This window comes from Epinephelus lanceolatus, chromosome 10, assembly GCF_041903045.1.
Source record: "Epinephelus lanceolatus isolate andai-2023 chromosome 10, ASM4190304v1, whole genome shotgun sequence".
In the NCBI taxonomy this organism is placed as follows: domain Eukaryota; kingdom Metazoa; phylum Chordata; class Actinopteri; order Perciformes; family Serranidae; genus Epinephelus; species Epinephelus lanceolatus.
Genome location: NC_135743.1, coordinates 10,340,759 through 10,366,401, shown reverse-complemented (window position 1 = coordinate 10,366,401; position 25,643 = coordinate 10,340,759). Strand labels below are relative to the sequence as shown.

Genomic DNA, 25,643 nt, shown 5'->3' with positions numbered 1-25,643 from the left:
GACCTTTATTTAAATCTGAATGTGCTCTGTAATTTATTGTTCTGCTGTATCTGTTGAACCCTCCAAGCTGACAAAAACACACACTTTCTCATTCAGAGGTCATCTGTAATGTGTAACTCACAAACTCCCACTGGATTCTTCCACGAGACAAATACCTCTTTTCATGGAGCAGAGAAATATGAAACTGGTAACAAAACCTCTCCAGTTTGAGCCTTCATATCTGGGTGCCCTTTCCCTCTCCCCACTGTGAGCCTGAATCATTATCAGTGCTCTCCTAATCATATGGTGACATATTCCCTACATGTAACTCCCCCTGCGATATCTCAAACACTTTGAAAAATCCCTCTTTTGTTCTTTGCTGATTTTACTCATGGATTGCATCATGCAGTCCCAGGATTGTGGGGTCATCACGCAGCGGAGCTCAACCATAGTGCCGACAAAGATTACATCAGGGCAGGAAGGAGAGGATGGAGGAAAGAAGGGCGGAAGGAGGGTGGGGAGGCCAAGGAGGGAGGAAGCGGAGGAAGGAAGCTGTTGTAGGCGAACAAGATGCAGCGTTTATGCCATGAGTTTCATTTTCACATTCATGTGGTGACACAATCACAGGTGCCAGTTTTTGAAGAAACAAAAAATCCACATCAAGGAGGTTCTGGTTTCCCTCTCATCATTCCTTCTACAGTGTTGCCGTGTGTGGGCTCAGAGGGTGCTGTCGATGTGTAAGGGAATAAACTGGGCCAAAATACCACAAATGCAAGGTGGCTTCCGTTGCCACTAGACTGTATAGTCTGGTGGCCTACAAACCTATGCCACGCCGCCGAGAAGTTACACTTTACCTACTATTACCTCAATGTTTTCCTTCTGTATCTGTCGGGAGCTTATTTAAAAAAAAAAAAAAAAACCGGATTAGATTAGGTGCTTATCTGATTCTTGGATTTTACATTATCTGTTAGCCATAACCATGAAATTAGCTGCTTCCAGACTCAGAGGGTTTATAGGGTCAAAAAATCAATTTAACTAAGTGATAAGAAATACATTTAGTGGGTTTATAGGGATAAAGTGCCTTCGAGATAAGTATATAAAGGTTAGAGGAGATTAGAAAGTTGCTGTTCAACAATGTGTGGGTGAGCATTTCATTTAAAATATGTTTTAAATGTTGTGTGTGAGAGTGGAGTTTTATTGGTTGTTTTAAAGCTGAACTTCTTCATCTTCTTCATCTCATCTCATGTGCTCATGGATCCCACATACAGTCCGCATCTACATTTAAGACTCATTTTAATGAACATTACAGTCGAGCATGATACCCTGAGATCAATAGCAGATCAAATGTTGTAATAGGCACAAAGGTACAATTGAATAGGGTAGTAATTTACACTAATTTAGAATAAATATGTATTCTATAAAATGCAAGAAATACACCAAAATGCATCCTGGTGGAATTTGGTGGAACAAAAAAAACAAAAAAAGGAATTGTATTTGTAAAGGATACTTCTAGTTTACTGCAATTTTGGTCTTTTTTTCCTAGTTTTTCTTATTATTTCTTATCATGATAATAATATTGTATTCAACAAGTTATTTTCTGGTGGAAACATCTCTAAAAAGAAGTCAGATGGGGAAAGAATTTCAAGTGATCAGACAATCATACAGGTTTAAAAAACAAAATCAACACAGGATAGTCAAAATTATTTGACAGATAAAATTAAAATGAATAGCACAGTTATGAGCCAGCTGTAAACATCACAGAGGGACTTCCTGCCTCAACGTTTACCCACAGTGCTTACTGTAGACGTGCGCACTCAGTTTTCTGTGTAATGAAAGACTGATACCGATGATACCATCATTGTGGGCGCTCTCACTTTCAATTAAACCTCCATATACAGTGGTTAAGAGATAATCTGACTAATCTGTTGTCCTGTTTAGGCCCACAACTGTCTGATCATTGTTACCTCGTCTGGCTGCGCTCGGTGATATCGCCTAGAGCCCAGATCTCAGTTTTGGTGAGTAGCCTATAGGGTGAAGTCAGGTAATGTGGGACATCGTGTAAAATGGGACAAATAAAGTTTCCTCTTTAAATATTAGCAGCCAGTCACCAAACTGGTTATTGCATGACTGCTACAAATGTGGTTTCCATTAAACAATTATTTTGATTTGTCTGATAAAAAAGAAATAAAAATGAAATCACTGGTCGCAGGACTTTCAAGGTATGCCATGTGGCATGTTGGTTATCTGTTAGAAGAGCTGCAGCTAAAACGAGAGGGTATAATGACAAAATTGGTGGCAGGATGATGCAATTTTATAAACTGTTTGATTTCAAACTATTTTCACATGACACTACTTTTTAGGAGAAAGGGTTTTGTGTTCCTGAAGTGCATTCAGGTAAATGGGATGTTTTTTTGAAGTGAAACCAGCATGTTTTTAGGTGACCAGGTGCCATAAGAATCATGACTAATGTTAATGTCTGCCTCTAATATTACAGACACATATTTACAATATTTCTTGTCACTTAAAAAGTATAGATGAGTCCATGTCATAGCGTCGTCCTGGTTCTCTCGTCAAAAAACATGAGATTTTCCATTGGATTTCGGATTTGCAGAAAATAAGATCTGTGGCAAATTAACGTTGATGATACTTAACACATTTTGTCAAGTGAGCTAATCTTCTGAAATAAACACCTCTTAAATAAATTTCGAAGTCCAAATGCTATCACCGGAAGTAAAAAGCTAATGTTAGGCCACAAACGAACTACCCCACGGTTGCATGACTTAACGTAGTCTCTTTTAGCCACTTGTTAGCAACTGCCTTTTTTAAGACATTTAAAAGCTTAAAAATTCACAAGTGGGGTATTTACTGATGTGATTTATGTCGCAGAACAAAACATGAAAGTCTCTTAAGCTTGTGTTAACCACAGACTTTATTTCAGTCATTTAAAAAAAACCCATTGACTTTAAGACGAGGGAAGTGCGAATGCAAAAATGTCAACTAATGTCTGGGTTTTCGGACCAATTCCTGGAGCACTCTACATGGCACCAAGAAAACTGAACCACCAATAACTGAACTGAAATAAACAAAGATGTCTGTCCCATTTTACCTGACCATGTTATAAGGGTTAGGGATTCTTGATGTGTCTAAAGGTCCATATTTTCTTAAGTATTTTACAAGGCAATATATTTTCTTTATAGAAATATAGCAGAGATACACTAAAAACAACACTCAAGGTAGTCTTCAGAATTTTAGGTGTTTTTATTTCATTTTTTGCAATCTACCAAAAAGGGTCCCAAATGAGTTGACTTTAGCCCGACAGATTTTTTTCCCAGAGACATATATATAAACTAATTTTACATTTCTTAGGGACTGTTTGTTACTTATGAGGAGGGAGGGGTGGTACAGAAAGGGGTTAGGGTTAGGGGGAAAGGGGAAAGGGGAAGGCATGTCAGACAATGTGACAATGACAGACTTATGTTTTTTATTTTGGCTTGGGGGAGGGTATACAATTTTAAATGGTTGTATTTTGTATTTATTTTAAAAATCACCAAAATTACACCATCTATCATAGCCAGAAACTGTAAAAATAAAAATTTACATTTGATTCTCAAATTGCTAAAGGTTCTTGGACACAATACGTGCGACGAACGAAAAAAATCACTTTAAACTATGTCTCAATATAAACTGTTTGCATTAACTAACCCAGGATGCACAACAAAAGGATTTAACTCTAGGATTTCTCAACTCAACTCAACTCAACTCAAATTTATTTATAAAGCACATTCAAAAACAACTCACGTTGACCAAAGTGAGAGGCAACATAATTGTCAGATACACAGCTCACACATTTAGAGACACAACATAGAGGCACGTGTCAGGGGAAACCACATCAGAGGGACACAAACGCTAATGAATAAAAGTAAGTTTTGAGCCTGGACTTAAACGTGTCAGTGGTGGGGGCAGATCTGATTGGAAGGGGGGTGCTGCTCCACTGTTTGGGGGCAGACACAGCAAAGGCACGATCACCCTGAGCTTAAGTCTGGACGAGCCACGAGGCCCAGGTGAGCTTACCTGAGGGACCTGGGCGTAGAATAAGGGGTTATAAGGTCTGCTATGTAGGATGGGCCCAGACCATTAGGGGCTTTGTACACAAAGTCTTCAACTTTTAACTTTCAAACATCAAAGTGATTGAAATTGAATAACTAATTTACTGTTGAGGAAGGGTCATGCATTTTCCTTCAGTCACTCAGGGAGGCTCAGGGAAAAATATTTGTAGCTTTGAAGAGAGTCCAAAAAAACAAAACAAAATAAATAAATAATAAATAAATGTAAAAAATAAATAAAGTAATAACCCCAGCCAGCCCCTCCTGTGACAAATGAAGAACAGTCCCTTATTATTAGAAACACAGCTGTGACGTATCATCTATGAAGCTGAATGTTAGCAAACAGCTACCTGCATAATTAGCAACATTAGCATTAATTTGGTGTCATGTTTCTGGCTACCTGAGGCAGGTAAGTCTGACACTTCCTCTCTTTTGGCTGTAATTTATCTCCACCATATCCTGAATGAAATGTCTGGCTCTTTGGACGCTTCCCTAAATTTACTCGCTGGCCGCTAATGTCATCTAGTCGCTATTTAGTTTGAGATTAGCAGGTTAGCCAGCTAGCTAGCTTAGCTCAGGTTTCCCGGTGTGTCCCCCCAACCTAAACCTAACCACACAGTGACATGGGGAAACCCTGTACAGAGGGGAAACACATTGTGGTATAACACCTGTATCACGGGGCAAGCTCACTTTTTATCATGTGAATCTCTGCTTCACAGCTAGCTAACTTTAGAGAATTAGCATAAATTAAAATATGTCAATATAAAACAGAGAGAGACTTCTTTTACTTTTGACTTTAAACACATTTTGCTGATAATACACTGGGTTACTTCTGCTTAAGTAAGGTTTTATATGTGGGAATTTCACTTTTGATTAAACAGTATCAAGGAACTGATTACTTCTTCCACCAGTGAGTAACTGACATCCTTATTAAACTGGTTAAAAAAGAAGTTAAAACCAATAGCAACATGACAAAGCACAGATCATAATAAATCTGTCTTGGCTGTGTCAGAAATTCTCAGCTAAAATTTGGCCAGATGCAGTCACTGACTAAGAGGCATTTGCAGTGTGACTAAGACATGTACTCTTACAGTAGCATTTACTCTCTTTGACCTTTGAGGACTTGCAAAGTATACAAACTCTCAGTTTCACATCTAGTGCTGGTTTTTTAGCAGAAGTTGGTGGTAAAGTGCCTTGCTAAAGGGCATCCCAACATTATAAAGCGAGGCAGAAAGCATTGTTTTCAGATTTCCCCGGTTCCTGGGGATTTAAATGTCACAATCCAGTCCTGGGTCCACTTCTCTAATCTTTAGATTCCTGCATTTCATAAATATCTTGTTTGTCAGATTCCTCCTACGCTTATTGCCTTGCTGATCTTTGTGGTCACAAAGTTTGAACTTTGTTGCAGCAGAGCAGAGTTTGTTGATTTTGCTTTTGCAAATGATACTGCAGCTGAAATGAGTGTAACTTTATCCTCATTTCTTCCTCCTTCATGAGATGGGAAAACTTAAAAGTTACAGCACTAAAAAGACAGAAATCTTCATTTTTAAACTCTTAACCCATCATTCCAGCTATTAGTATTTTCTCTCAGACAGTTTAAACTATCACATGATGAACGGTTGGTTCAACATGAGGAGGCACATGTGACTCAAGCTACAATTAACCAACCAAAAAGTATAAACAGAAAAAAAAGGACACACTGGAATACAGGAAGTACATCCTGTCATCATGACTTAAAGTCAGATGATTAACATTTTGGGAGTACCATCACTGACAAGACAGAGGAAGTGATGATAGACGTTTTCCCCCGTCTTTTGTAGTGTTGCATGCAATAAAAACACGCAATTACACCTGATGAAAACAGCTCATGAAATTCAGATCTTTTTATGGCGGCATGAATGAGGCAGGAAGTGTGAGACACATTAGGAGTGTCAGTGTAAACACCCACACACAATCCATATCTTACCATATATACATATATATATATATATATATATATATAGCAGCCAGCTGATCTCGTATTAACAGTGCACTAAAATATGTTTCTTAAAAGCTTTGAGGCAAGACGTAGGCTGTGCAGTAACAGAATCTTGATTTATATTTGATCAGCACTGAGTAGTTTCACCTTTTTGTCTCAGTTTGTTCTGAGTTTGAGAGAGAGAGAGAGAGAGAGAGAGAGAGAGAGGCGGCTTTCTTTCTCAATTCACTTCCAAACTCTTGTGTCCTAATGTGGATGTGCCATCCGTAGTTTGAGCAACGTCCCTAGAGCCAGTGAAAATCTCCCGGATGACACGATTTTTGCTGCCAATGAGCAGTGAGATCTGGCTGCTGCTAAGATGGAGGGATGTTTAACATATAGGCTACTAACCATATGCTTATGATACAAAGCTGATTGAAAATCGGCAAAGTTTCCTTTTAATGCTGCGTTCACATGGAATCAGGCAGACGGCAGATGGAAAACACCCTTTGGACCGCACGGGAAAAAGAAAAAGAAAAGTCTGACAGAATAGCAGGATGGGAAAATGAAATATGCACGGCAGTATTTTGCAATGATGATGCCATATAGTTTACAAAGAAAGGATTAAAATACACACAATACAATTATTTTCTGTTTGTTTATTGCTTTATGTAATTTTACTAGTAATTGCCCAGATCACCCATGTTTGCTCCTTATGTAAGGGAGCTATGTAACATCTAGTTGTAAATTCCGTCCTGGAGGACAGCAAAAAGATTTTAACTTTGGACATCAATGCCGTCAGTTGTTACTGTTGCCGGTATTCTCTGCAGGCCTCTCCTTATTTTAACATCTTACCCTCATCCACTAAAATGACATCCGGTTTGCTGTCTGCTATCTCCCTGATTCCATGTGAATGCAGCATAACTCTTATCTATCACTCTAAAAAGACTCACACACTGGATTTCAAAGCAAACATACTGTAACTGAATACATTTACTCAAGTACTGTACTCAAGTACAAGTTTGAGATACTGAAGATTTCACATTCAAAACACGATGAGCTTATGTTTCTTTCTTATGAACTCCTCCACCTTGATCAGTTGCAGTAATACAGTAAAATGCTGCTTACACGTCAATGTGTCAATAATAATACAAAAATATAATGATATAGTGACAGGGACGAAACTGCAGCAGGTTTTTTTATAGTTTGCAGATATACTCTGCAGGATTGTTGGTTACTGTTTGTAAACACACTTGCCAGTGTAAGTAAAATTTAAAGCAAACCCCAGATACATTCTCATTTGATTTTTCACCTGGCTATATTTGTGTTTTTTCTGCGCTGTGTTTCTTGGATGCCTGCTGCTTACGGTCCTCAGGTCCTCACCTGAGTGCTTTGGGAGAACATGCCCAGCAGTGTCCCGAACACAGAAAATAAGAAGGAAATAAGTCAATAGAGGCAGAGGGCAGATTCTCTGCAGAAAAATACACTGCCACACACTTCTTGTGGGTCATAAATGGTAGTTGAGAGGGATTACTTCTAAATGGTAAATAGACCTGCACTTGAACAGCACCACTCTGACCACTCTAAGTGCCTTTTACACTACAAGTCACATTAACCCATTCACACACATTCACACACTGGTGTAGGCGCCACCTGCTCCTCGGTTTTTAACACACTCACACACATATGGAATTATTTTGGTCAAGGATACTTTCACATGCAGACTGAAAGAGCCGGGGAGCGAACTGCTGGTCCTCCGACTATACCTTTGAGCCACAGCTGCCTTGTATGAGTATTTACATTGTTCTTTTTGGAAAATCCTGCATAGTATATCTTTAAGTATGATTTATTAATATTTCTGTTTATTGTGGCCGTTTCCTAGGCCCCTTAGTTTGTGAGGTGTCTTGGTTTTGACCCGTTTGACCATTCCACAGTACTCACGTGAGGCAGGGAAGAAGTTTAACAAGGTATATTGAGAATCCAAAAAAATTAAGCAAAACAACAGGCCACGTCCTTGCAAAATTACATCTCATACGGTCCACTATCGATCAAGTCCTGTCTCTATATATTCTCAGGTATTAAGTGTTATTATACTTCAAAAGGTCAAAAACTTATTATGATCAAATCAATATAAATGCATGGTTTTTTCCTATCTCCTACTGTCATGTGTCTTTCGGCACCATACCTAGGGTAAATAACTTGTGACTGTATTCTAACACATAAATAAAGTAAATTGAAACATAACTTTAGTACAGTCCAGTACTATATACTATTCATAGAGAAACCGTTGTGTAAACTTAAATAATAGCAGAACCTATACATGTCATATCAACATGTACATTTTTACCAAATATAAATGTGTGCGTAAGTGGCTCTTACACTGTTCCTCTGAGAATATTTAAACATTAAAAATATTGCTATTAAAGTAACAGATCTCAGTATGTATCCCAGCCCCGCATATAGGCTGTGCAACATTTGCACTTCCTGAAAAGTATATTTTGTTCTGCTGTAAGAAAAAAAAATGGTTGGTTGGTGTATAAAAGCTTAGTTAACTGAAATACATTTTGGCTTTTAGCACTAGCTAAAGAGACTTTGTGATCATGGATAAAAGTAAACCGGCAATAATTGTAAAAATGCCTGGAAAAGAAACTATTAGAGGTAATGTAATTATCTGATACACACCAAAGATGCCCTGCACATTAGGCATAATGGTTTACGAGGCCTTAAATTAAATAAAAACCCTCCAATGGAGTGTGCTGCTCAGGACAACAAGGAGGAAATGTTTTAAAATACACCATCACACCGTTATTTTGTTGAATTCTTAATGTTAATCTCCCTCACATTGCTGCCATAAGTGCCTTGTTTCCTTGTATCTTATCATGTCATCACATCTTTTAATGATTATGTTTTTTACTCTCTCACTGAACCATCAGACACACATAGATAAGAACATTTCCTTTTCTCTGGGAAACTCAAAATGTCATCAGAGCCCCGGCTAAGACGTCAACACAAATGACAAGCCTGACAAACAGTCCCTACAGAACTACAAAGACACAACAGAACAAAGGAGCAAGTGTTGTGGAGAATGTGTGAGGAAGTCAGGCCTAAGATACCTGTTGGAGGTGATGTCATACTGCCTGCTTTATCTAAGTTCTCATCTTGGAGTGGCCCACAGGTCGTGTGAACACTGATAAGGTGAAGGGCAAGTGTGGGCCTGACACAAAGGGAATGTTTGCCACGGCACATAAAGTCAGGTCAACCTTATTTATAAGATATCGGCAACCAAGTGGGTGAATCACACAGTAACTCAAGTGTAACAACCTCTGAGATATTAAGTCAGCTTCTGTGCTGCAGATGAGTGTGTGTTCATGGGTACATTAATGCAATCATGAACTTTGTCTTTGTGAGGACTGATTAAAGTTTCAGACCACGAGAGTGACGACATCTTGGACAGTGTGGAGAGTTTGGACAGACTTTATGTTCAGTGACTGAGTTAGAGTTTTGGGGAGTAGCCTTTTTAGAATCAGGTTTTCACATACAAGGAAGTTGCTTTGGTGTATTGGTGCGAAACATAAACATAAGAGAAAATGAAATTAAAAGTGAAAGCAAGTATTATCAAAAATTACAGTAAAAACATGTACAATATATCTGAATTAAAATGAAAGAGCTGTGCAGTTTTTAGAAGTGGTGTTAACGTGCAGAAATTTGCAAAATATGTGTGCAAAGGTTCACAGTACGAAGTATAGAAAGAAAATGCAGTGTACAGAGATAGAATCCCAAAGATATGCATTAATGTAATGCATATTGGCAGGGCTCAAGAGATGGCAGGTGAAATACACTGCCTGGCCAAAAAAAAAGTCGCCACCTGGATTTAACTAAGCAAATAGGTACGAGCCTCCTATTGGATAATTACTGCATGGGCGATTATCTTTCAGCTGGCAACAAGTTATTTAACCCCAACTGGTGCAATGAGTTGCTTCTCATTTCCTAAACAACCATGTCGAAAGACACATCCCGTGGTCGTGGAAAAGATGTTAGTCTGTTTGAGAAGGGTCAAATCATTGGCATGCATCAAGCAGAGAAAACATCTAAGGAGATTGCAGAAACTACTAAAATTGGGTTAAGAACTGTCCAACGCATTATTAAAAACTGGAAGGATAGTGGGGACCCATCGTCTTCGAGGAAGAAATGTGGCCGGAAAAAAATCCTCAGTGATCGTGATCGGCTATCACTTAAACGTTTGGTGAGATCAAATCGAAGAAAAACAACAGTAGAACTCAGGGCTATGTTTAATAGTGAAAGTAAGAGCATTTCCACACGCACAATGCGAAGGGAACTCAAGGGATTGGGACTGAACAGCTGTGTAGCCTTAAGAAAACCACTAATCAGTGAGGCTAACCGGAAAAAAAGGCTTCAGTTTGCTAGGGAGCATAAAGATTGGACTCTGGAGCAATGGAAGAAGGTCATGTGGTCTGATGAGTCCAGATTTACCCTGTTCCAGAGTGATGGGCGCATCAGGGTAAGAAGAGAGGCAGATGAAGTGATGCACCCATCATGCCTAGTGCCTACTGTACAAGCCTGTGGGGGCAGTGTTATGATCTGGGGTTGCTGCAGTTGGTCAGGTCTAGGTTCAGCAACAGTATGTGCTCAAAGAATGAGGTCAGCTGACTACCTGAATATACTGAATGACCAGGTTATTCCATCAATGGATTTTTTCTTCCCTGATGGCACGGGCATATTCCAAGATGACAATGCCAGGATTCATCAGGCTCAAATTGTGAAAGACTGGTTCAGGGAGCATGAGACATCATTTTCACACATGGATTGGCCACCACAGAGTCCAGACCTTAACCCCATTGAGAATCTTTGGGATGTGCTGGAGAAGGCTTTGCACAGCGGTCAGACTCTACCATCATCAATGCAAGATCTTGGTGAAAAATTAATGCAACACTGGATGGAAATAAATCTTGTGACATTGCAGAAGCTTATCGAAACAATGCCACAGCGAATGTGTGCCGTAATCAAAGCTAAAGACAGCGGTCCAACGAAATATTAGAGTGTATGACCTTTTTTTTGGTGGTGACTTTTTTTTTGGCCAGGCAGTGTATCTCAACAACTATTTCATGGATTGCCATGATTTTCTTTTAAATTAAATTCATTGTTCCCCAAGGACGAATCCTACTGACTTTGGTGATCCTGTGATTCCTGTAGTGTCACCATAAGGTTGATATGTGGTTAAACACATAATTTGAGGTATGCTTGCTGAGTTTATTTATAACAGGCAATTTTCTAATGTGGGTTGAGAATGCAGTCAGACAAGGAAAGCCAGGATATCATGTTCTGACACAGAGTGACAGACCAGTTATTCTAGGTGTCATTGTCTTACGCAAATTCTGATTTTGGATGCACTGGAGCTCCGCAAGGACAATTTAGAACACGTTAATTTTACATTACATACCTTTGGGGAAAAAAATGCTCTTGGCACTTAGCCACTGGGACTAATTATGGACATTCAATGCAACCAGCTGTCGTACTGCTGCTTCCACTATAATAATTTCTACAGTTGCGCCCTCACAAATAAGGTGAATAGAGACCAAAACCATTTTATGTACCAGGCTTTAACCGCCATGTTTATTTCTGCTGTGACATTAGTCGTTTTCAAATGGTGTACTGTGTGGATTGACTGGCTTTTGGAGCCAACCTCAAGTAGCCATTTGAGGAACAGCAGTTTTTGGCATTTAAACGCTGGCCTCAGCTTTGGAGGTTGCCTCTTGTGTAGATCTTGTCTTGATAAATCAGGGTTCTCTCACAAATAGAAGTACAAACATTTATCAATTTACCTTAAATGAAAGTAGAAATAGCAAAGATGGCACCAAGGGGCTCTGAGCTTGTGAGCTGTTTAGTGTAGAATCTTAATGTTGACTGGATTGATTTCCCTTACGCAGCTCAGCGGATGAATCGCAATCAGGGTGGTTAGAATCCACAAATAAACATGAACCAATTGCTTTGGTTCATTTGCTGCAGAGACTTGAGCAGCTTAATTAGTGTATATTTGAAGGACTGGAGTGTTAAGGTCAGATAGAAAGACACACATTAACATTATCTATGACTGGTTATATGCACTCAATATTGAGTGCATTAATAGCTTTTTTTGCATGACCAAACAGCCTAATCAGATCAGAGGGCGTTTCATGTTTAAATATGTCTGAGGATGTGTAAAGGGGAAGCATTGTGACTGACGTTGCACCAAATATGTGGCTTCCTGTTACTCCTGCCTGCTCAGTGCAACACACTTGTTAAAGTTGTGCAGTGTCACGTACTGTATGTGCGTGCAGTGTTTGCCTCAGGGCCATAAGATGAACAAAACTACATTTGTGTCAGCTGTTTTTTAACAATACTCGAGGTTTCTCAGGCATCTGCAAAATGTCTTTGTGGTTTGTGTCAAGTTTATTTCAGTAATCAATGACTGCAATGTGTTATCACGCTGTTTAATGTGATCTGTGAAAATAATGGCGAGCAGGTGACAGAATGACTAAACAGCACATACAGTCTTTGATGTGACCTCTTAGTTGGAGGACGGTGGCACCACCATGTGGTCAACTGGCAGCTTGCAGTGCAAATTGAAAGCCAGGAAATTGACTCGGTGGCTCTCAAATACTACAATTTTTATTATTTCCTCTCCACAACAATATAATATTACATTTCATAAATTACATAAGAACATAGCAGTGAAAACAAACATATTCATGCATCAGACAGTCACACTTTGCATTAATTTAAAATCCAGTTAGCTTAAAATTTTACAAGACCATCAAACACCACACAATTTTAAGAAGCAGAACCAGCTGGCATACTTAAATGTAGAGACTTTGCCAAGGTTGAACTGGTACAGTATGTTTTGCCAATATTTTGCCCAAAGGTCCGTAGGATGTGAAGATGCGGCCTTTTATTAAAAGGTTTTGATCAGCTAAATATGTCGTTCCTCACCCTGCCCGATGAAGCCTTTAGCATTTTAGTGTTTCATGTAGAGCTGCAGGTATAAATCAATCAATTGATTAGTTGCCAGCTGTGAAATTAAAGGTCCAGTCTGTGCGATTTCGGGGGTTATTTGGGCAGAAATGGTCGTCAAAGGTCAACCTCAAGGTGACCTCATCTGTCTCATTCTCGTGAACGTGATCACAAGAATACCTTAGAACAATTCTTTAAATTTGACACAAACGTCCACTTGGACTTAAGAATGAACTGATTTTGTGGTTAATGTCCAAGGTCATTGTGATCTCACAGGATATCTTTTTTGGCCATAACTCAAGAATTAATTTGCTAATTATGACAAAACTTCACACAAATGTCTGATAGGATAAAATACTGAAGTGATGGCATTTTATATCCAAAAGGTCAAAGGTCAGTTTCACTATGACATCATAACATTCTGCATAAATCACTTTTCCGGCCATTACTCAGTGTCATATCTGAGGGGGAAACATTTGGTCAGACACTGAATTAGAAAAAGAAAAAGATCCTCTGCGCTGTCAGGGTTAAAAAATGTGGGTGAATCATCCATGTTTTCACAGACATGGATGTAAACTGTAAGAGAAACTTGACTGGTGGGCAAAGGCATACAACTATGGGGTGGTAATTCTAGTATTGGAGAGGAGGACACCTCTGTGGATAATTCGGCTCCTGGTTAAAACCTCCTTAACAATGAAAACTAAATGAATTCTAGCTGGGAGAAGTTTCAGCTGGTTGCAATCTGCAATCACCACTAGACGCCACTAAATCCCCTGAACCTTTAATTACCAACTAATTTAATAATCGATTAATTGGTTTGATTGATAAAAAAAAATCAAAAATCTGTGATTCCAGCTTTTAAATGTGAATATTTTCTGGTTTCTTTACTCTATGACAGCAAACTGAATATCTTTGGGTTGTGGATAAAACAAGACATTTGAAGATGTTATTCAGGGCTTTAGAAAATACTGTTCAATATTTATCACCATTTTCTTTCATTTTATAGACCAAACAACTAATCGATTACTAGAGAAAATAATCAGCAGACATATGGACAATGAAAGTAATTGCTAGTTGCAGCCCTAGCTCCATGATTTACTACCCTGCAAAAAATAAGATCCAGCAATTTTGATGACTGATGAATCCCTGGTGTTTTGAGTATTATTTTTGGCAAAAACTGGAGTTAAATGTCCGTCACAAAATCTGAGAAGAAAGTACAGGTGATGAACAGCTTTTGTTGAAACATATTAGTATAGGCTTACTAATAACATACCAGTCCAACCCCAACTCTTGTACAGTAACAAATCCCGGAGACCCGCAGTGCTAATGAAGCTGAAAGGCACCCCAGAATGTCAATGCGGTGCCTGTTAGAAAATCATCTGTGATATTTAAGCTGACACTGTCTCCCACTGTGAGGCTGACCATCTTGGCCACCCACACAGGGCCCACTGTTGTGTTCGGGAAGGTCCCCTCAACCAGATGTATTTCGCTTTTACCAAATGAGGCGTTTCTTTTCAGAATCACAGATACGGTTTGACTTTTCTTTTGGAGCTTGCTGAAGGTGACCTGGGCATACATGAAGTAGAGGCCGCTCTCTGTGCAGTGGATAGAGTCGTTATGCAGGATGAGGGAGCAGGAGGTACATCTTCTGTCTGAGTCTTGCCAAGGTTGACTCATCGAAGCTGTAGGGGTTTTGGCAAACCTTTGGTTAGTTGCTCAGGCTATACATTTTCATGTCACACATAAAAACTTAACGCTGGGACATGTGAGACCTCTCTTGCCCAAACTGTAGCTCTGTAACCTACCAAGGCCCTTTGAAACAACTCTCGTTGAATAAATACATCAAGTAAACGAGGTTGATGTTTCAATTAATGGCTAATTTCTTTTCATTTGGCAGACTAAGCATCCCCTGACAAACTGTCTGATGATGTTTGTTGCTGTGGGCTGTAATTATGCCTATAAGTCAGCGCAGCCCACATTACAGCTCTTTGTCGGGTTTGTTGAGGTTTTAGGAACCCACTTCACAGAGGAAAAAGGCAGTGTGGTGGGCGGAACGAAATGCATGGGACTGGAAACATGAGAAGCCTGTATGTCTATCTCTGACTGTGTGTGCGTGCAGATGAATTGTTTGTGAATGTAGTAGTTTATCTCTCCGATATAACAGTTGGCAAATGTACTGTAGTTTCTGTTGAAGTGTAAAAGTAGATGAGGTTGTAGTACAACTTTTGGTAACGCTTTAGGGATGATCATTAGACTGACGTGGCACCTGGCATGAACATGAGAGAGTCTGTCATCATTCAGTCAGTAATGAAATGCAAAGTTGACATTGTTTGAGGTGTCTTTGTTATGATGACTTGAGATTAACCAAGACAACATAACCTGTGACTCAAATGCCATAACAGGCCTAATTATTAAACTTAAAGTCCTCATTAATTAAATGTAAAGTACATTTTCCCTGTTTAATCCTGTGTCAGTGTCTTGATTGATCATTGATTTTTTTGTTATATGTCGAATACATACAAAAGAAAAGTCAGTGTCAGAGTATTTTTACATCAAAATCACTGTCTCTTCTTGTCTTGTACAGTCAGATAAAATTTTTAAATGTTTGATGACTCATCCTGCACTCAGGGGTGTTTACAAAAGTTCATCCAGTCAAATGAAACTTTGAGTGACTAGTTGGCCACACCGGTCGTATAAATATGCAACTTAAGCATTTGTTGGTTGGTGTAGCTCACAGAGCAATATGGAATAAGACAGGAAGAGATGTGTGTTTGATATCAGTGGGTAAAAACCAGGCCTCCAGGAAAATTGTGCAGCCTTGCAGCAAATTGGCTACTCGTGGTACTGCAGCGAAAAAAATCCCCTGCGGCCCAAAAACCTAAAAAGCATTCCCCCTGTAAATGAGACATCTGTAAAACTGTTGACAGGACATCTTGAATTGCAAACAAGGTCAATTATGACTCTTTCTATCATGAGTATTTGATCCATTGAGGTTTTATATTCGTAAAACTTCCCTTGAGCCAAGAAAAGCTATTTAAAAATCTGTGATGTCATTACAATGTAAAATCTGTGAGCTCAGCGGGAACTTGCAGTTAACATCAGATTAAACTGTCATGTGTGGTTGGTTTTGAAACCAGCCATCATTGGACCATTATAAAGGTCATGTCATGTCATGAACGTCATGAATATCTTCGGTGACCTCAACAGTGGTACAATTTGGACTTATGATAAAGATGTCATTAAGTTTGAGGGAGAACAAGAAATCCTATTTTTGTTGTTGTTGCTGTTTTTGTTTTGCCCAAAGTACAAAATGTACATGCTGAGAATGTTGGAAGCCTCCGTTTTAGGAAGAACAAGTAATCCTTCTAGTTGTTGTTGTTATTTCATTTTGGCTCCAAGTACAAAATATACATGCATATGACATGAATATGTCAGAGCCCTCAGTTTGAGGAAGAACAAGTAATTCAAGTAGTCAACGGGTTTTTTCCCCAAGTACAAAATGTATTGTTGTGTAAAAACACCCAAAGAAAAACAATCTCTTAAATGATCTATTGCTGTCGTTGGGGTATTTAAAAGTATGACATTTCAATGAAAAGTCCTGAGTGTGTCACTGTTTGTGAGGTCAAGAGAATTACTCATTAAAAAAGACTTAATTGACAAAATGACACTTAATGCCAACAGTCATAAACATTAATAAAGACTCCTTCATGTTAATGACAGATGTCATGTCATAGCTATGGCCGTATTATGACAGTCTCATGCACATCCCTTCAATAAAGTGTTACCCAACGTTTTATATGTGCAAACAATCGCTTAAACATGTGACATCATCTTTTTCCTGTGCTCCACCCACCAGTGAGAAAAATAAGGACAAAAATAGGAACACAAAAACTAACTTGTGCAGAATTGTGTGTGTTCATGTCGGACCCCATCGCTCGTAGCAAGAACCTGATACGTTTTCAGGGACCCATTGAGAACTCTTTCTTTGTCAGCCTGAATATCTCACTTAAAAATATCAGTTAAAGCATTCATATGGGGAGCTGCTTTGTTGTTATTTACTCTATGGTGCAACCACTTCCCCTTCATCTGCCCTGTCATCATCTGCTTCACTTAAAGACTTCCTACGTTTCTCAGAATGACTGTCAGCAGCTCCCAAAGAGCATGTCTGAACTTGCTGCACCCGGCATGTGTGGGTGTCAAGTGTGGCAACAGTTTGAGAGTCAAACTTTGTACTCAAAACACATCTTGCATTTTGGTCAGTTGAGACTTCTTTGGGCAAGACAGTGGCATCCCTGTCTCTTTATATAATGTAGTTTTCTCTGTATGACCATTGAAAGTCTGTTTGCCGTGACAGCTCTAGATAGAAGTACTCGCTCCTAGACAGTGACAAAAAGCCCCTTACATTGTGTATTGATGTTTTAGACAGTTGAAAATGTTTCTGCTGCCATTGGAAATATCAAAACTTGACATATTTTTGTTTATTCTAGACCAGTTTTTCATAGAAACAATCAAACTGAGAAATGTGAGATGAGGAACCAAAGATTTAAATATACAAAGTACATCACTAAAGCATTTTAGCCACTTAGAAACATGCTATCTAAAAATACTCATGTCATCAACACATGAGTTTACCGCACAAGAGGAAGCAATGTAAATGATCTGAATAATAACCAGAAGAGGAAGTGTACTTACGCTTGACCAGCTGGATGTATGAGAGAGAGGATCCTGTAAAGAAACATTTTAGAGGTTATTTGATGATGCAGTTACTGGAAATGTTCAAAGTATGTTTATTCTTTGAGCTCTGGTTCCAGGTGGATGTAACTTCTTCTTAAAGGCTTGTGATATTACTCGTTACAGGGTTCCCACAGTCATGAAATTACTGGATAAGTTATGAAATTAGAAAGAACTGTTTTCCAGGCCTGGAAATGATTTTGAATTAACAGGATGTTTTAGAAAAAAATTGAATATAAATTATTTTGGCTGTTTTTTAAGATATGTTTAATAAAAATTCCAAACATGTCTTAATGTTATGTGAAATATGCTCCTTGTATTACTGATTTGAAATCTAGCATTGTGCTGCGCAACCGTTGAAACGTCACTAGTAGGCTATTATCTGATACGCAGCCCAGACCACTATCAGGTAATCGCCAAGAAAAGCGACAGAAATGTGGCGTCACATCAGGAGAGAAACAAGTAAAATGCCGAAAAGCTGTGGCACCAGGTATCATAACACCCCAGGAAGAGTAGCTGTTATTGCTGTAACAACTTACAGGGATCCTGAATAATGAAGAAATAAAGAAATCCGTGATGTCTGTCCGCTGTTTTGGGTCATTGAGGGGCATGAAGGCAATCCAAATTAATTTATTAAGGATTCAGGAGTGCACAGCATCAGGCACGGTCACAAAACAATTTTTAGACATGTCTATAAAACAAACGTTTGTTTATGAAGAAATGATGCACACAAACGTGTCAAAATTAAATCTTTAAACACGTTAAATTTCATTGACATCTACAGGATCTTTGTGTTTCTATCCCCCCAAAAGGTGCGCGACCTTTTGGTATATGCTGATCTGCAGCTAGTTGGCGGCAAGAATGTCTAACAAGCGAGTTGCTTAAATGCCTGGGAAGTTTGTGTTCAGTAATGTCTGGCTATATCGCTATATAGGATGGCCCATTTTTAACTACTTTAAGTCATGGAAATAGGGTGAAATATAATGGAAAAGTTTAATGTGTGGGAACACAGTAGTGACAAACTTACGTATAGACGTTAAGGGAGCTGGGACAGTGTTGACTGCAAGACAAAAAAAAATTCCAGTTTCATTCATGTAAATGTGCCGCGTTTTTACATTTTTACTGAAATACTCACAAGATCTTAATTTGTGCAATAATGTGAGGTTGTTTGAAGTGACATCTAATTATTGTACCTGGTGGACCTGTTGGACTGACAGAACCTGGCTTCAGTGTAGTGACTGTGCCCTAGAAAATAGAAAACCATCATCATTTGCATCATCATCATATTCATCATCTTGTTATTTTGCCATCTGGTTTGGTGGGAAATGTGTATTTTTTCAGCCAATTCTGTGAATTTTGGTAGGATACAATGTAGGAAAATCCCACACAATGAAGGAATCCTTAAGTTTAACTGGAAAAGATAAAGATAACCAAAACTAAAATACAACTTCATTCAAACTGTGTGGTCCTTTTTGAGGTGGTAGTTTGTGGCATTGAATCACATTATATAGACATTTACTACACTGAGGCACCTAGGAGTATCCCTGTTTCAGACATAGCTCAGATCCAGCCGCGACATCACATCAGTCACGACGTTGCTGCCCCCTAGAGGCACCCTCAGGGAGTCTGGGCTTCATTTAAAGCAACAAGCTGAACTAAGAACAAATCTTGTTGAAATGAATACAGAGATTAGATAGGAAGTGCTTTGTGATGGCATAAAACACAGTGAACAGCCACTTCTTTTGCACATACAGTAGTAACATCATTCAGACATTACTGTGTGTTTTTATGTGACATCATGAGAATTACACGAATGGATTTTTCAAGCACACATGAGACATGACTCCACATGTGATGGCATTCAACACTAGGCAGTCTAAGTAGTAGTCCAGCTACATCAGTATTCAGACATTGAGTAAAGTGTTAACCAATGACTCTCGAATCTAAATGTAAATTTTCTTGTCTCCCGTCACCGTGACAGATGTACTGACCTCAGTTGACTTGGGTTTGATGGAAAGGACTAGCGCAGCCATAACCACCATGGCCACAGTGAGGATACCACACCACACCTGCAGCAGCACGTACTTCTGAGAGGACCTCGACTGACCCTCCATTCTGTCAAACACAGACACACACACACACACATGTACACACATTAGGTTTGTCATATATTTGTACTGATTTTAATGACTTCCCTGGAGGCTTAACATAATGTTAACATCTGACTTTTTTTTTACTTCCTGGCCCTTATTGCAGTTCTGACTATAACTCTTACCACAAGCTTCACTGCAGACATCTGGTGCGACTTTGTAATAATTACTAATTTTCAGATTAAGATTTTACTTGAAAAAGAATATAAAATGATCGAAGCTCCACCAAAGAGGCATTTTTCCTCTGAACTTCTCAACTTCTGCTTGAGGTCCAAAAATGATCAGATTTTTAAAAAACAAAAGCAAAGACTTGAGAAAAAGCTAAAAAAGGAAGACAAATTTCTGTAGTGGATCTTTGTTTTTCTTTGTCTCTTACTCTTCGATGCCCCTTCAGAGTTATCTTGTAATTGTAACAGTAATGCTCACACACTGATGCATCTGTATTCACAACCTTATGATGTAATAAATGGTAATAAGTCTCTCACAGAGTCCATTTTACTCTTGAACAAGTTACTGTGATTCATCAGGTACGTTTTTCTGATGATAATTTGTAGTACGATTTTGAACGCAGGACTTCTACTTACAAATAATCATTTTTCTGTTGAAGTACTTGGTAACTGGTGCTTCAACTTAAAGTAACTATAAGTAACTTACCGAGTGTTACCATGAACTTTGTTTTTCTCGCATGCCTACAATCGCTTGTGCAGGATACTGTTTGTTCTGATTGTGATGTTTTAGCGAAAATACAGGTGTTTGGGAAGTACTGACTGTACGACTGGATAAATGGGACTTGGATTATACTGCACAAGTTGTGTGAGAGTTTGTAAACTGATGTTTTGTTATAGTTTTGCTGTTGAACGCTGTGGACATTTACTTAAATTCATGAAGAATATTCTAAGTGGTAGGACAGTAGACAAGTTGACAGGACAAGTGTTTAAAACCTGTCTCTCTACTCGTGTTTCTCCTCTCAGTGAATGAGTAGCTGTACTTATTTATCTCTTATTTGGTAAATAATATGTTAACACAACTCTGAGGAATAACAAGCAAAACTCAGAATGTAATAGATGCTTTCTGTCCTTTAACCTGCAGCTCTAAAATCACTAAGTATAACTAAACCAGACTACACACAGCAGCAGGGCCACATGTATGAGATTAGCTGTGATGCACGCATTGCATTATGGTCACATGTACCCTCAGCTCATAGCCACCATGGTGCCACTTCTCTACAATTTAACCTCAGTGGGAGTTGGGGGGTTTTCTGGAACCTGCACAGAGTAGCATGTCAGCCTGTAGTTTGTGGTTTGGTTGTTTTTTTGTAATGATATCACAGAGAGTCATCAAAGGCTGCTGAAATACCACTGACCCAGAACTGTTTTTTCAAGTGACTGTCAGTCAAACTCCATTCAACAAGAATGTTAGGATGGTCCGCAGGTTATTTCCACTAACATACTTTGCATACCAATCCAAGCACGTTGCTCTTCTTTACATTCCACTGCATACGATGTATAACGAACAGTGGGCGTAACACGTTTAGCATGTGAGACAGTGAAAGGACTAGTTGAAAGCAAATCTCTATGTATCTTTATTGAAGCTGATAAATATGCTAAATTATTTATTTGCCCCCATCTGATGATTTTTTTTAAAAAAAGTCTGAACTGGAAATAAATATTTCTGACCAACAGCTGTGGGAAAAAAATATTAACCCAGTTCTTATTTGAAAGTCACACATTACAGTGGACAGCAGCGTATTTCATGTATCTGGGGCTACTGAATGAATCAAGTGTGTAATTCTACATCGCACCCTTATTTGTATAGAGTGTGTCATGAAGGTTGAGCGCTGATTTCTCAGTAACTGAATCCAGACAATATCCCAACAAGTCGTATTAAACCTCTTTTTCTGCACTGATGTGAGAAGCTTTGACTGTTGACTCCCCACTGTGGGATTTGATGTTCAAAGATAGATGTTTTTTAGAACTCCAAATTTTAAATTGTACCAAAACATGTTATTATTGACCTTGTTATTGTGACCCTGACACAAATATTGTGGAAATACTGAAAAAAACAAAAACAAGACAAAAATCCTTGAACACATGTATTCTTCTGATCACACATAGTTGCATAGTTTGGAGATTTCAGCATCTAGGCAGTTATGATCATACCCACAGACTGATAGATGAACACCTGATAAAGTCTAGTAATGTGAGAGATAAGTAAAACAAACAAACAATTGAAGTAAATGAATTGACTAAATCTTAACTCACCCAGTGTGTGCTGCACTCTCAGTGTCCAAAATCATCTGCTGCTTCTCTTTGATAGACATGTCAGATTGACAGGGCTTTCCCTTTTACATGGGCCCTGTAGTGAAGATATTATGGAGTTTTCCCCCCCCCCCTGCACAGAGAGCTGTGGTTGGACCTAGTGGAGGAAGGAGGCTGTGGTGTAGGTGGCTCCACTTGTGGATGACAAAGAGTATTGCAGGCGGGATGAAACTGAGAAGCACCACATAACAAATAGTGTGAAACTTTTATTGGATTAATGAAACCAAATTGCAGTTTCACATAGTATAACTTTGATGTAAAAATAAATGTCTACCTTCATTTCCCCTGAAATGAAACAAATATCTACGAACACAAGTTGTTAAGAAGCTTATGTTGAATAAGATGAAAACAGTATTTTTGTGACACATACAGAAATACGTCTGTGGTTCAGCCCCCCACTGACACATTAATGTTTGTTGTGGGTGGTTTGTGATTTCCCATGTTTATAGGTCACTCACCTCAACAACTATGACAGGGACTTTTTCTTCACACACTGTAATGCAGCATGTTATGGCATCCCCTTTTGACATCCTCCTGCCTCATTCGGTCTCTCTGCAAAGACTGATTTCTCAGTGAAAGCCTCAGTACATGCAATATCAGCTAAACAAGTGTTTACATGTGTAGTAAATGTAAAGTTCAAGGGTCAACAAAGCTCCAGTAGAATAAATGTAAGCTTTAAGTGCTGGAACATAACCCAAATGTAGGTGTTTAGATACATCTGAGGATTGTTTCTTTGGACAAATTGCATGAAGTTAGCGTAACAGAGGTTTTATCTTAAGTGGTTTTAAAAAAGGGAAGACAAAATTAGTAAAAAAAAAAAAAAAATGAAAAGGCTCAGTTTATACAAACAGCTAATCATGAGTTTACATACACTGCTCAAAAAGTAAGGGAACACTTAATGGTCACAGTTTAACACCAGGGCAGTTAAACTTCAGGGACATCAATCTGTCCATTTAGGAAACACAAGTGATTGTGAATCAGTTCCAGCTGCTTTGGTGCAAATCAAAGTGACAACAGGTGCAATGGAGAGGCAAAAGCAAGGCAACCCCCAAAAAGGGAATGGTTTTACACATGGTGTCCACAGACAGTTGCTCTCTCCTTATCCTTCCTGACTGATTCTTCTCTAGTTTTGTGTTCTACTAGTGTCTTTGTCACTACTGGTAGCATGAGGCTGTACCTGCAGCCCAGTCAGGTTGCACAGGTAGTCCAGCTCCTCCAGGATGACACATCCATACATGCAGTCACAAGAAGGTTTGCTGTGTCTCCCAGCACAGTCTCAAGAGCATGGAGGAGATTCCAGGAGACCGGCTGTTACCGACCAGGTCTGAGAGGAGATCCCCACCATCCGCCGACTCATCAGGAGCATGCCCAGATGTTGTCAGGAATGCATACAGGCAAGTGAGGGCCATACACACCACTGAGTCACATCACGAGTTGCAGTGATGAAATTCACGTTAGTTGGATCAGCCTGTGATTTAAATTATTAATGATTTTCAGTGTGATTTTGAATCCAGCCCTCAGTGGTTTGTTCCCAACAAACTACACTATGTACATCAGTAAAGATTTTCAACTTGAATAATTCGTTCATCAAGATCTGATGTGTGATTTAAATGTTCTCTTAATTTGTTTGAGCAGTGTATAAAGTAACTAGCTCCACAAGAGTAATTCCCAGCTTTCTGAAGTGCTTGAACCCCAAATTTTGATACATTTAGAAAATTAAGATATGCCACATCAGCAGTGTGGGGTAAAATTTCACCTGCAAAATGACCATTTGTTCATCAATTGCTCATCGTATGTTACCTTAAATTTGTGAAGAACACTTTGTTCTTAGTGCATGCCTCCATGGTGAACGAGGAATCCGAAAGAGGTGAACATTCTTAAAGAATTGAAGTCATTGGGGCTGTGTTTAACGACCGCAAAACTGTATAAAAAAAATCAGTTTACAAAGTCACACAACTCTTGCAGTATAATCCAAGTCTCGTTCATCCAGCTGTACGCTCAGCACTTCCCAAACACCTGCATTTTTGCCAAAACATTACAGTTTGGCTCATGAGTAGCACCCTCGAACATAACGGAGCATGTGCATGCATACTGTATGAGCTGCATATACTGCATTAGTTGTGTGAGAGTTTGTAGACTGATGTTTTGGTATTGTCCTGCTGTTAAACTCGGTCCCTGTTTACTTCAATTCATGAAGAATGCCAATATGAGGTTTCAGCATCATCCAAAGAAACGTGTTTTAAGTGTAAGATTCTCTTGTTTCTTTTCCCCCGGACAGTGTTGCTCATTGAGCTGTAGTGACGTACGTATGTACATATAGAACAACATTACAAAACAAGCAGGACATATAAATAGCAGCAGCAGAAAAGAATTTAGTGTTTACATGTGTATGTGTATGTATCAATCATCCATTGTTTTAATTGGTTACTTTTGGATGTTGAGAAAGCGCCATGTGACCAAAGCTTTAATACTTTTATAGATAAATCAACGCAAAGGTTTGTGTAAGAATTCAGTTTTTGTTTAAGGTTTATATTTTGTCCTAACTTTAGGATGTATTTTTTCACAAAGAACAAGGACTGTGAATTTTATATACATTTAATTTACAACAGCAAGTAATGAGCAAACCGACTAACTGAAACCAAACTGAACTGAAAACAAGAATTAGAAACAAAATTAAAATAGAAAACTGATGTAATGTTTCATCACAACCATAACAGGTCTGCGAGCATACAGTTGTAAATATACACACAAAATACTAGGCTTATTGGTCCAGTAGTTTATGCAATAAGCTGCTGTCAGACAGATACACACGGACGCACTGACAGAGATAAAAAGCTGTTTCAATAGACACTGGCAGCTGACCATAATTAATTAAGACGAGCTTAAAAAGCTGTAAACCTCTCTTTTTTAAAGTAAAAGTTACACCTGAAGGAGTTGTAATGCAGTAAGAGCTTAACGGTACCGAGGAGCGAGCTTTAGTAACGTAAGACTTTATTGCTGAAATGCTGTTTTGTTCCGAGTGTGGAATGGGTTGATTGTAGAGGAACTAAGTTCCAGTATTTCAAAAGCAGACGCAGACATCAAGATGAGAGATCTTGGTATGAAAACAGTAGTGAGAGTTGGGTTTTGAAAACATGGTGAGCTAGAGAGTGAGAGGGTCACTTTCCATTTCACTTTACTGTTTTTGGTTTCATGCTCCATGGGACATCCCCAACTAACCAGTGTATGTTCTCCGGGATTATGTAAATGTCACCAACTCTCTCCTACCTTATCTCTGTTATCACACACACATACTAACACACACACACCCACACATGAAACACGACAGACATGTGGGGCGGTTGTGGGCTGCTGGGTGCTGTCCCCACTCAAAACAATGAAGTGAACAAACAGTTCT

The 25,643-nt window shown here is 38.9% G+C and overlaps 1 protein-coding gene across 1 annotated transcript; it reads right to left on the bottom strand.

Annotated features, from left to right (window-relative positions):
- Positions 1 to 12,682: 12,682 nt before the first annotated feature.
- lta (lymphotoxin alpha (TNF superfamily, member 1)) lies at positions 12,683 to 22,554 on the bottom strand. Its single transcript, XM_078171208.1, has 6 exons — positions 22,190 to 22,554; positions 19,770 to 19,893; positions 18,972 to 19,023; positions 18,806 to 18,838; positions 17,740 to 17,772; positions 12,683 to 14,729 (listed from the first exon to the last, which is right to left on the bottom strand). The coding sequence occupies exons 1-6, from the start codon at positions 22,246 to 22,248 to the stop codon at positions 14,371 to 14,373; spliced, it is 660 nt and encodes a 219-aa protein (XP_078027334.1). The 5' UTR covers positions 22,249 to 22,554; the 3' UTR covers positions 12,683 to 14,370.
- Positions 22,555 to 25,643: the final 3,089 nt, after the last annotated feature.